This window comes from Chaetodon trifascialis, chromosome 4 (genome assembly GCF_039877785.1).
Source record: "Chaetodon trifascialis isolate fChaTrf1 chromosome 4, fChaTrf1.hap1, whole genome shotgun sequence".
NCBI classification, from domain to species: Eukaryota; Metazoa; Chordata; class Actinopteri; order Chaetodontiformes; family Chaetodontidae; genus Chaetodon; species Chaetodon trifascialis.
Window position 1 is genome coordinate 11191443 of NC_092059.1, and position 13816 is coordinate 11205258.

The 13816-nt window shown below is 43.5% G+C and overlaps 1 protein-coding gene across 1 annotated transcript in view; it reads right to left on the reverse strand.

Annotated features, from left to right (window-relative positions):
* Positions 1 to 9: 9 nt before the first annotated feature.
* agbl4 (AGBL carboxypeptidase 4) overlaps positions 10 to 13816 on the reverse strand; it is a 265737-nt gene continuing 251930 nt past the window's right edge. Inside the window, exons 10-13 of the mRNA XM_070961390.1 lie at positions 12677 to 12829; positions 8701 to 8863; positions 905 to 1001; positions 10 to 741 (exon numbers count right to left, since the gene is read on the reverse strand). Coding sequence (XP_070817491.1) covers positions 636 to 741; positions 905 to 1001; positions 8701 to 8863; positions 12677 to 12829 — 519 coding nt within the window. The 3' untranslated portion in view covers positions 10 to 635. The remainder of the gene's footprint in view (positions 742 to 904; positions 1002 to 8700; positions 8864 to 12676; positions 12830 to 13816) is intronic.

The window sequence follows — 13816 nt, forward strand, 5'->3', positions numbered from 1 at the left end:
TCCGCAACTACGATTTACACATTTAATTTCATGCAAAATTTGTGTGCAAGTGCCCTAAAATCTGCAGTTAAATAATACAACAGCACATGCTTACTCAACATCATAAATAGAACTGAATCTATTAACTACGGAGGCTACCTCTTTATATACTCTAGGTCTCATTTATACAAAAGCAATCATTAATGTTCTCAGTACAGGTACAAAATCATGATTAAGCAATAAAGTGTTTAATTAATAATTACAATACCAACAAAGCCAATACTACCATCCAAACAAGTAATAAAATAAGTCCGCAACTAAGGGGAAGCATGCATTTATTTACAACTAAACAAAAAAGGAGCTGCTGAATGAAGGCCTCAGATGGAATTTAGGTGCATAACCAGTCTATCTTCCCTCAGCATTCAATAGTTCACATTTTATAGTCACACACATTTTATAGTCAAATAACCCAGGAGGAAGCTGTTCTGATTTTAGTCCTGCAAGTACCAGTCATCCCACTGTTACAAATCTGTGAAAATAAGTCTTTAAAGCCAGGGAGATGTGGAGCTTCTAAAGGCAATGAAGTGTGAAGGATCCTCCTGCTACGGTGCTCCGCATTTTATACATGCTCAGTCTGCGTCCATCTGTCCGTCTGTCTAGTGCCTGACACCCTGGCTCTTCTCCCTCTCTCTGTCTGCTGCGTCTCTGCCAACACCATTGCCCTTTCCGTTACCGTCGCCTGTGTGGGACTTCATCTCAGAACTGGAGATAAAAACATATAAATATGAATGACTGAGGTGGCGCAATAATGTTCAGGAAATACCAAAAAAACATGAATTTGCTTGAGTATGAACAACATGCAGAATGGTAACTGATTTAATTTCACATTTCATATGTATTTATTCATGATGCTGTACTGCTTTACCTTTGAATGTGAGTTGGTGAGCTGCTGCCCTTAATGAGGTTGTTGAGTTTGTAGTAATCCAGGAAGGTTCGAGCCACATTTCTGCCCAGTTTCATGTCTGAGGACAGGGAGTTAAAGCTAATTGTGCTTCGATGAGTCTCAAGTAACATTCAAAACATTTCCTACCTCAGTGGTTCCCGAGCTGGATGGTGGCCCCTTAGGGAAGGAACACAGCCATTGCATTGCATTGTGGAACAAAACTTAAAGCTGCACAAAGACTTATCACCAGACTCTGCAGTCTTTCTCCATCCAACAGAGCATTTTAGCATCTTTCAGCTAACTGTTTTAGTTTTGCAGCATAAAATGTTTTCTTCAGTGACAGATAAGGTTCAAGGCCTTCAGCAAAGTTTCCATCAATCCTTGTAACGCATTCATAAGTTTTAATATCTGTGAGGAATATTTGCATGACATATTCAATTCCTCCTTTAGATTTTGGACATGTTTAATATAAAGCCATGAAAAAACCTTACAACATCTCCTCTGTCATGACCAATACCCCCAAGTGAGGTACAGTAAATAACTAGGGACTAATAGTGGCTAGAGAAATGAGCAGTGCAAATCCTCTGGGTACAACACATTGCGTTCTGAATTAAGTGAGGCTAAATCAACTGCATTTCACTCACGTCAGCCAAATGCATGATGCTGGTATGAATCACACAAAAGCAATTACTTATACACTGAGGCCTTATTTAAATTCAGAGGTGAGCGTACACATCATCATCCTGCCCAACGGTCCCTCGCTACATTAGGGACAATATCAATAACTTCACTGCTTTTATAAAACAGCTGAGTGTCTATGAGTGCTGTTGCTAAGCCTGTGATCATTAGGCTAGCAGAGCAAGTAATGATGACAATCAGGTCCAGATAATGAAGAAGCAGGGAACCACAGAATGCCAACAATGTTTCCAATCACCAAAAGTGAGGACGTGGTAAATGCAGATGAATAAGAACAGTGTCGCTAACAGATGTAAATTTCATCTTGTCACTGAGGCAAGCGGACTGAAACCATCATCAATATCAGCTGCCAATCTATCTATTTACTTGTTAATACGCATGTCCATCATCCTCCATCTATACAGAATGCACATACATTCTGTTCCCAACTCAAAACAAACAAAAACATAAAGGTTTTTCTCTATCTTGAGGCACTGATGTTTAGCTACCTCCATTCTTCACAGGCTGGAACATGATGGAGCAACACAGAGACATAATCTGTCACTTTCCCCTGTCATTACCTTGTTGATACTCAGATACCGCCTGTCATCTGCTGGACCATCTATTTGTCACAACTGTGTGATTGAAACAACTGGCATACAGAAAAATATTTTTTTAAAAAGATGGAGATTCTGTCATTTTTATTTTCCAATTTCTCGCAATGATCAAAACATGACCCGTGCCACATAAATCCTACGTTGCTACGTAGGTGGAAATCTATTGTCTAAAAGCTGTTAACTTGTAAACCATCAATCCTCAGTTTGAACGGGCTGTCTGGGCATGCACTTCAGGCTTTGCAGTTTGTCATACTTCAAGCAACACACACACACACACACACACACACACACACACACACACACACACACACACACACACACACACACACACACACACACACACACACACACACAAGGGTATACCTGGTAAGTTAAACCTGTAAATATGCAAGCAAGCCCCTCTGTAGTGAGTCTGTCACCTTGGCCTTTGAGGGTGTGTTGTTGCGTATGTTTGAGAGTCGGCACAGGACTTCATTCTTCACTCTGCAGGCTGATGGCAACGCTCTCCACACGACTCCAGAGTCTATGTTTACACCCCATCTGGTTGTTTGTCTGTGAGTCCTGCATCAGGCCAGACTTGCTGTGAGAGTGTGTGTGTGTGTGTGTGTGTGGATGGGCCCCACAGTCTGTCTCATTACAGCTAGCTGATGATACTGATTAGGTCGGGATAAAACTACAGATGAACAAACTAAGGTTACGTCCTTCTGAATCTTCCTTTTATGGTAATTTTAATGCATAAGAGTTCTAAACAAGACTGAGAGTGTGCAGCCATTCTAGCAGCACTGCTTTGAGCTAACGCTGACACCAGCATGCCGTCTCACAGAGACAGTGCTAACATGCTGACATTTAGCAGATATAACATGTTACCATGCTAGTGTTTGCTAATTAGCAATAAACACAAAGTATAGATTTGGCTGATGTTATTACATTTAGCTTTGCAAGGATGCAGACAAATTAAAAGTCTGATCTGATGATGGCGCTGGATGGAAAGCTGCTTGTGAGTTAAGTGATTACCAGAGTTATTAAGGTTCATCCTGAAGGGGACATGAGTGTGTGATGGCAATTTGCTGAGGAGATATTTTAGTATATCTACATATACATATTTGTCTAAGTATAAGTGAAAACCTTGACCTGTTGGTGGCACTAGAGGATAAATCAGGGGATCATCAAAGTCATGAGCATCCATCCTCCGGGAACCATGACCATGAAACAACACATAAGATTTTAATGTGGGTAGTTACTAATCTGCTACCAGTTGTGCATATATAAACAAACACACTCCCCTTGTATCCTTGACATCTTCATTCTGACCTCAGGAAAGTTTTTGGTGTTTTCCTCCGTTCTCTTTCATCAGCAGAGCTCGGTGCCAGTCCCGAACTCTTTGGCCAGGCACGCTCAGCGACAAAAATATCTCCCGGACCCCACCGTGCGCAGATGGCCTCTCAGCTTGGCTTGTCACGACTCACCGTCTATTACAGGAGGTCTTGTGATGGACGGTCAGATTCTGAAGGAGATCTTCATCCATGGGGCGAATGGTCGGAGACACAGAGGATGCCCTGACTGCTGTCTGGCCTGTTGCCGGGGGAAACCGTAGGGTCTGGAATGAGGCTGCAGCAGGAAGTGATGTGTGCGAGAGCCAGGAAACAGTTGGTGGGCTGTAGCTTGAATGGCAGAGGTGGGTGGTAGTGGAAATATTCAGAAAGATTTCAGCTGCTTTACTCCACATCGAGGCAGCATCTTTTGAATTAACACATACTGACAGTATTATTAATACTGTATGATCAACTTAAGTGAATCTCAAAGCATTATCATTATCACTGTGTAATCATTATCCAGCTCCAGAGGGAGAGGTCAGAGAGGTGTATGTGCCAGCATCACACAGCACTTCAGAGGATGCAGCCTGTCAGCATCTCGCCTGCCTGTCACTGAGGCGTGTGAGGTGTATTCTTTAACATCTCGGTACACTTAACGGTCTTGTCTAATCAATAGCAGGTCATGGCTCAAGGGCACACCAGCTTAAGCGCTGATGAGATACAGGAGACACGAGACAAGGGGGACGGGGACGTCATTACTTGTTTACTGCAGCTGTTTACTGTCAGCCCGGCATTTAGCGGCTTTCACCGTCATGTCCCTCGTGCCTGGTCCTGGCAGACAGACAGACAAGGTGACGATCAGACAACAAGGCCCCCAGTGGTAAAATGGACAAGACACGTGGAGAATGCTGTTCAGATTGGACGGGAGCTAACAAGGAGACAAGCAAGGGGACATTAGAGCCATCAATATGGGCCACTGACAGGTCCTGTCACTACACTGACACACTGAGAACTAATTATCAATGCTAATTAAGAGGCTAGTCAACAACAGCAATACAGAAAGGGACATTTTTGTCCCCAGTGGTGATTCACCAGACTCAAAGACCTCACGTCCTGTTGCCCAAAGGGACAAACAAGGGCTGATTTAAATCCCTGACAGGAAGAACTGTCACTGCCAAGGAGACAAGCTCTGACACTTGAGTAGTAAACTGAAATGAGTGAAGCGAAGGCTCCCGTTTGCTTACAGTGTGCACTAGCAGCAGCAACACTCCTCTGATCCATGCTGCTCTGAAAACAGATGATGGATGTTATTTTTATATTCCAATTATTATGTCTTTAGAAGAATTCTACTAATTTGTTTTTACAAAAGTCATTAACTCTGACGGTGTTATTTTCTTGTGTGATGTCAGCAGAGGTGATAAATAAACTGAAATGAAAACTATCACAATGAGTAAAGATTCTACAGTTCAGCACCCTTCAGTTTAATTTGAAAACATTACAGCTGCTTTCATTTCTTACTCATCAACCTACAATACAACTGCTTTCAGTGGTTGCACATCAGCTTACATTTCCACTGCCTGAAGCCCTCGCCCTCAATTGTCATTTCAATCACTTTCAATGTATTCACTTCAACTGCTTTCAGCACTTATATGGCACCACACAGTTCCTCTGCTTTCATCTCTTAATGTTTGACTGGAGAGTTTACACTTGATGATTTCAGACCATTTAAGTGTTTGAAGTTAAACTCAAACTAATGAAAAGTTCCTCTTCAATTTTAACTGCCACTTCCACTTCATTCAATATTATCACCGTAAATGATTCAACTGCTAATTTTCAGCTGTGAGCACAATTTTATTCTTTCTAAACTTTAGTCTTGAGTCTCCATGAACATCAACTTTATCATGACACACAAAAACTACGCACAAAAACAGCACTGGAGGTGTGCATGTGTGTACCTCCATCTCTGAGAGTGCTCAGGTGAGGACACCTGTTTATTTGAGAATAGCAACAACATTTGCGCAATCAACTGTGTGCATGCATGTTTGTGCCTGTGTGTGCGCTTGCTTGCGTGTGCGAGCACCTATCCATTTGTGCATGTCTGTGTGATATGATGTGTATGATGTGAAGTAGTGAAGCATATTTGCCTCCAAGCTATATCATTTGCATACGTCTCACAGCCTGTCCACTGGGTGTCAGGATCACTGATGCACACTGTGTTCCACTGGCAGCTCTGGCATTCATGGAGTCCCACTGTTATGGCGAGGTGCTCGTCTGGTTTGGCAGAGAGACATCACACACATTTAGAAAATGAGAGCTTTAAGTGTGTAATGGTGTGAGTGTCACACATATGTCTTTAGGACTAGTCAAAGCCAGTTGCACTACTTGTCAATCCATGATGCAACGAGTTAGCCAGCACCACAAAATCCTAACATTAATGCGCATGACAATAGATGTGGATTATTTGAGTGTATGTCTCTGATAAGACGACCGGTGTTACAAAAATATGAAAATCTGCACATTTCTACTATGACAGAAAAAGGCAACCGCTCAACTCAGCACAGGAGAGACAAGAGCAAAATCTTTCAAGGGAAGAGTTAGAGCCTGAATGGCTTTTAAAGTTATTGAATAATTCTTCAAAGTTACAGAGAACACTGTCTCTCCACAACATAAAAAAAGCACACACACACGCACACACCTACTAGGTAAGTAGGCTCCCGAAGCTCACATAAGTACACGCACTGAACACACACACAATGGAAAGCGTCAAGCTGAGTTTTGAATGAGGTCCCAGATTCTCTCAACCTTGATCCATTCCACTTTCCAGTTTAAACTTCAGAGTCTGAACCCGAAGGTCCATCACAAAATGCAGTTGGACTATGAAAATAGAAAAACCTGGAGGAAAATAACAGGCTGAAATGTTTCAATATAGTTCTGGGAGATGGGTGTACAGTATGTAAGCATAAAAAAGAGATATATATGTAAGAGCAGGTACATGCACACGCAGGTGTTAGAGGACAAAGAGACGACAGACAGACACACGATAGAGGTTGTCCCTGCTGTTTCAGAGAAGAGGATTCTCAGCTTGACTAAATGATATAATGAGCTGCTATGTTCTGGGTGACGAGATGAGAGGAAAGGACAGAGTAGAGGACGGAGGAGGACATGAGAGGAGAAGGAGAGGAGAGATCAGAAAACAAATACAGACACACACACGCTGCATTACACCTTTCTCTGAGCACCGTCAAACTGTGACAAAAGTCTCAGCGGTGAGAAAGGTTAAGATTTCAATTTTGGTGGCTACAAGTCACAGCAGTGGAGAAGGAGAGTCAGGAGAGATGAAAGGCGGAGGTCAGCACGTTTGGAAGGCGGTAAGAGTTGGGGGCTGGGGTTATTATTCATTTGTCATGTATTAGTTTAGAGTGCGTGCAGGCCTGTGTGTGTGTGTGTGTGTGTGTGTGTGTGTGTGTGTGTGTGTGTGTGTGTGTGTGTGTGTGTGTGTGCGTGTGTGTGTGTGCATCAGGTGAGAAAGGTGGAGGGGGGGGTGTTGAGATGCTAAAGGTCTCTGTTGATGATTTGCACGCTCCATTGAGCTGACTGCTGGGGCGTATAAAACGACATGGTCGGTTCCTTCAACCTGCCTGACCCCAATCTCCACTCTACACCAGGTCCCTGTACTGCCTGCCCACCCTGTGGAGCCCCTCCTCCTTGTACACATCCATTTCTCACAAACAAGCGTGTGCGCGCGCACACACACACACACACACACACACACACACACACACACACACACACACACACACACACACTCCTGGAAAACAAAAAAGATCAAGGAAGTCCTCCCGCAAGGGTTGAGTTTTGACCTTGAGGAGAAACGTCCCCTCTGCACACACACTGAGGCAGAAACCTGTCTCCCCATTTCTTGTCTTGCTCTGAACTCAGGGCCACCAGCTCAGATGAAAACACGCAGTGGAATTTGTTATGTGCTGTTTGTTCATGATAACAGCCAGACTCCTCAATGTAAGGCTATTTGTTTGTGGCTGTGGTGGTGCCCTGTATTTCTATTGGGGCATCAAAACTCTAATGCAAAGACTGGAGATGTTTCCATGAGAAGTGTTAAAGTGATGAGATGGTGCAGAAAACACACACATCACATCATAATATGCATGACTTTTTTTGAGTGACTCCTTGCATGGAAAAATACCAGATATTTCCGACTTCTCCCAAAGCCCCTTTGTCACAGGATATATGTTCATGTCACCTCTTCTCCAAAGGTCCAGTTATCAACGCGCAGAATTGACCTGAATGTTACTTTTCATGTGTGGGGATTGAAAATAACCACATCAATGGTGAGTCAGATTGTGCCAGCTCTCAGCACTAGAGGGCACTAGGGCTACGTCGATATCCACCCTCTCCTCCACCTGCAGAGTGCGTGTTGGGAGCACATACTTTTCATGTGTAGGGTCATTATCGCTCTCTCTAAATCTCTCTTTCTCCCTCTTCTCACTCACTCTATCGGTAAGATCAGACCGCCATCGGCCAGCTCTCAGGAGTTCTTCAGCCCTGAGAAGGTCAGCTGAAGGAAAACTTCCTCCCATCTGGCTCCATTAAGGCACCTGTGACCTTCGGTTCCCGAGACGAATATACGTGTGGGCTAGTGTGCGTGAGAGTGTGCACGATTGTGGCCGACAGGAATCATGTTTGTTCCATTGTTCTATTGTTTATCGCAATCAAAGCCTCAACTGTGCACACATACAGCACTACATATGCCAACACAAGCCCCTTTCTCCTCTCTCCTTTGTAAATGAAATCAATAGACGCAGCTATCACATCCCTATTCTGTCACAGCACATCTGTCGCAACAACAGGCAACAAAAGAGCAACATGGTTTTCTAGTGAGTACACATGACACACAGGCGCGCATACACTCACAAGCAGGAACACACATATTAAAATAATGACTTCAATGATGGCTCGATTTCAGTGGGAGATTGTTACTGCAGGAACAGCGTGTGCGTGTGTGTGTGTGTAACAAGGACAGAGGAGAAATTAAGAGAGGCACAATTTAACATAACTGCTGCTCTCTACACTCTGAAGCATATCTTTCCCATCCATGAAGATACATATACACACACACACACGCACGCATACTGTAGATCACAATGTTGAAGGATACATGTCTCCTCGGTGTAGGGCACAGGAGCGGTGCTGCCAGCTGTCATGTAGCTGTAGAAGGACACCTCTAGAGTGTAGCAGTAGGACGTGTCATCAAGGAGACCACCGAGGAACCGTCTGCCGGTGCCGGCCTTCACCACGTCTCGGTTGAAGGACGTGTTGGACTAGAGGAATACGCAAAAGAGCAACTCCATCTGAGACATTGTGCTGGTGGTTAGAGAGACGACACTTCAGCAAGAGGATATGGGTTCAAGTCTTTGTGTCAGCAAACATCAACCCTGTTAAAGCATCTTTGAGCATGACTCCGGAGTCTGGAGGATTTCCCAAAAGAGATAATTAATGGCAACTATGACACACAACTTAAAAACCCCTATAGATCATGAATACCTCTGTGTTAGGAGTTTAGTTTCAAAATTAGGCCTGAATAAAAGATTACAGCCTTGTGTTGCTGTATAAAACATAAATAAAACTTAATGTGACATACAGTCATTTGAAAAGAGCACAAAGACAACGTATTTATCGATTTTTGCGAATATATCCTCATTCTGAATTTGATGCCAGGAACACGTTTCAAACACGCTGGAACAGGAGCAACAAAAGAAACACCTGTTTCCATTCCACCTGTAAACAGGTTCACTGGTAACAGGTGATAGTATCATGATTGAGTATGAAGGGAGCATCCTTGAAAGGTTCAGCTGCTCAAGCAAGAATGAGGCCAGGTTTCTCAACGACAATTGCAAGATTTCACCATCTGCAGTACATAGAATACTCTTCACCTAAAGGGCAAGGCTGAAAACCGACACTGAATGCCTGTGACCTTCGACCCCTCAGGCGGCACTGCAGTAAAAACCAGCATAAAGGATACTGTCACTGCATCTGCAGATGCAAGTTCAGACTCTTCTCTGGGCCTGAGCTCATCTGAGATGTACTTGGACCATCCATATTGTTATGAGTGCAAAGCTCAAAAGCCGGCATCTGTGGTGGTATGGGGGTGTGTAAGCGCCCACAGCATGGGTAAATTATACACCTGTGAAGGCACCATTAATGCTGAATGGTACATGCAGGTTCTGGAGCAACATGCATGTTTTCAGGGACGTCCCTGCTTATTTCAGCAAGACGATGCCGAGCCACACTCTCCACACGTGACAACAGTGTGACTTCATATTAAAAGAGTGCAGGTACTAGACTGGTCTGCTTTAGTGCAGTTTGCATGTTTGGCTCATTATGAAGCACAAAATATAAAGAGAGGACCTCTGTAGAGCAGCTGAAATTGTACATCAAGCAAGAATTGTAAAGAATTTCACAAAACAACAATTTGTGTTCTCAGTTCGCAAACACTGACTGAGTGTTGTTAAGAGAAAAAGGTGATGCAACACTGTGGTAAACACGCACCTGTACCAAATTTCTTGGAATGTGTTGCAGGCATCAAATTCAGAATGGGTATATATTTGCAATAAACAACATAGTTTATTAGCTTGAACATGAACTATCTTGTCTTTGTATCGTATTCACTTGAATCTAGCTCGAGAAGGATTTGAAAATCATTGTATTCTGGTTTTATTTACCTTTTAAACGCAGTCCCAACATTTTTGGAATCAGGTATTTCATTCAAGAGTTGTTGGAAACCAAAAACTGAGCTAAAAGGAGAGTGAGTATAATGCTTCCCTGTGGCTGCTGGATGGGTAAATTAGCAGCTGTTTTCTAACGGGTGATAATAGGCCCATCCAGTGAACACAACATGTTTCCACTGGCCAAAAATCAATTACAGAAGATTTAAGGATTTCTAAATGCACCGTATTTTATAAAGTTCAGTTGGGGGAAGCTCCTGAACTTAAAGCGAGTCATAACAATTTCTATTGACTTCTGTGGGGGACATGTTTAGGCCAAGGTAAACAGATTATATGTGCCAGGGATCATTCTATTATCAGTGCTAATTTTGTTTAAATACATCACAGATCATATGGAACATGGAACAATCATTTAGCATGGGTATGATATTGTTAGTCCAATTCAGTGTTTCTAAAGCACATGACTAGAAACCATTTGCATCATAAATATCTGACTCACTTTAATTTTACTACATTTCCTTGTTGATAAATGAAAAACAAAACAGGGTCTATGTCAATATCAGCTGACTCATCAGTGAAAATTGCACGAACACCCGCTGATTGTTTCTCACTAACTTGCGGTGATAAGCCTCTACAGCACCCTGGACAAATTATGAAGGTTACAATGGCTTATTTGAAGAGATTCACTTCCTACAATGTCATTACAAAGATTGGCTATAAATGGCTATAGCAGAAAAAACAACATCCAGTCTATTTTGGGTTTCAGTGCGTCAGCTATACTACACAAACATGACGCTGTCTTGGGAAGAGTGTGGAAAAAGTTTCCATTCACTGTCACTCCACTCTGCTGCAGTGAGAGTTGCCTTGCTGAAATGCAGACTTGGCGGCCACCAGTGGGACTTCGCCATGATTGTGTTGTGCTGCTGCTGCTGCTGCTGCATTGGGCTTTAGGTAGTGCTGAATGGGCAGAGGGACAAAAGCACAGTGAGGGAGATGACCCCTGGGCCAGCTGTCACAAGCAATACAGACGGAGAGCGAGAGAGGGAGAAAGATAAATTCTCCTGAAATAGCGTTTTACTCGTCCTCTGTAACACTACACACCATATAGACACTGACAATCAGTGACATTTCCATACATGTGTGGGTGAACATCCGTCTGTCTGGCTTGTCCCTGTATTGAGGGTGGCATTGAGTGTCAATGGGCAATAAAGGTTATTCTTTATGATGTGTGTAAGTGGCTCTGCTATGAAATGTCACCGTCAGTGTGAAAACGAAGGTCAGTGGAAGTGACACAGGGCTGAGAGGAAAAGGTTTGGTGGATAATGTACCTGTATGAAAAGGTGTCATAAGGTTATGCATGTGTGGCCGGGTGGAGGAGCGTCACAGCCGTTGAATGGATGCTTTCTCCCACGTGTGCTTTGCTTCTGGCTGCCGTTCATTCTCAGTTCTTAAATTTCTTTGCATGGTTTCCCCCTCCTCTTCCCTCAAACTACCCACTTGTAATAAACCCAGTTTCAGTCACAAAAGAAGGTGCTTTAGCAGAAAATATCACACAAAATATCCTGGCCTACTTTTACAGTCCTGTGCTTCGTCATGACCTATACAGTGTTTTCTATTTCTGTTCTGCACATTCATGCAACGTAAGCGATCATATACATGGTCTGGCAAACTGTAGACCTGCAACCACAAGTACAATGCATGTCATGTCACACGCTTCGGGTGGGGTATTGTGGCTTCTCATACATAATTTCAATTAATATTTTTGCTCTTCAAGGACTTTTGCTAATCCTGAATTTCTGCAGTATTTTTTTTTGTTTACATACATGTTTAAAATACATCCTAGTATTTTAATCATTTTGTACCAAGCTATTAATCAACTGATCTGAATTATCAGGGTTTCTAAAGCTTGACCCTCTCATCTTTTACACCCCCCTTACTGTCCTACCCCTCCTCTCTTTTGTGGTCAAGGTGAATATCTGTGTGCACAGCTGGAAGATGCCGCTTTCTTCTGCACACAAATAATTCAACACCTCCTCTGTTTGCGTGCGTGTGTGCACAAGTGTTTATATTCATGAGTAAGCTGGGTGCACAGTGTATTGCTAATTAATACATACATGCATTCTGTGCATATTTTCCCTCACCTTAAACCACCTAAGCAGGTGTTTTTCTTCAATCAACACCTCACCTCAAACCCGTGCAGTTACACACATTTACACCTGGGAGGTGCCCGGTGCAATCAAGGTCTTCAACTGTGTGCCACTAAGAGTGCAGCAGGCAGCAATTAAGTGCCTCGCTGAACACCACCTCACCACTAGTGGTTGAGATAGGACTATTTCACGTTCTCTTTCCGAAATTCAGCTACTGAGCCCGCCTCTCTGGTGTGTGTGCATGTGTGTTTGTGTGGCTTACAAAGGAGAAGTCTGGTGCATTTTGGCAAAGCAGTCTGGGGAAGACAGCCTGTCTCTGGACGCGCTCCTCATCCTCGAACACATTGCCGTACATGAAGCCATTCAGCATGGTGGAGTGGGCATGGACATCAATGTAGAACTCCAAAGTGACTCTCTGATGGAGGAAGAGAGGGAGGGAGGGAGGGAGGGAGGGAGGCAGTGAAAGAGAACAGAGGGGCAGAGAAACAGAGAGACACAGAGACAGAAGATAGAAAAAATGGCAGGTTAGTGGGGAGGATGGGACGTTTTTCTGCCAATGTGAGCAACAGTCCACACCAGTTTACCCACTGGGATTAAGGGTAGGCCTGCCTTTGCTCCGGGGAGACTGTGCTGGGGTGAGGCTGTCACCCATGGGACGACTACAAACCCTCCAGACACCGTGGGCCGAGAATAGGTTTACTACCTGAAAGGAGTCAACCGACCACACATAACTTCAATCAGGCTGTCCTTCTGAAGGACACACCTACAGCACGTAGATGGATAGTGAGCAGAGATGACTCACGGGTGAGGACACACACAAGCTCTCTAATGTGGACATCACAGATTCATCACATAGTCCATACGCATCTATCAGGTTAATATTGATGTGTGTAATGTCTTTTCTCTCCAGTATAAACTGTGTAAAAATGGACTTGATAAGATCTGTTTCTCTTGCTCGACTCCGTTATCACTCAATCTAAACACAAACACACACACACACACACACACACACACACACACACACACACACACACACACACACACACACACACACTAATACACAGACGTTCATCTTGTCATGCAAATAGGGAGCTTCCACTGACTTGACTTATTCTCTAACTATATCCCTCAATATGACACGGCTAGATGCAGGACTATCACAGTCCTGGATGACTGAAGCAACCATTTCAGGTATTAAAGACTCATAAAGGCTTGCAGTTTGAGAGATTTGACATTAACATGCATATGCAAAGTGACAAAAATGAAACTACACTGTGGAGTGTGCTTGAATTCCATTAAACTCAACAGAGCCAAGACAGCTCTGTGCTACCAAGGATGGTTGGACGCTACATATATTTTAACGATTCCATGCTACATACAAAATGATGTGTTCGGCACAGTC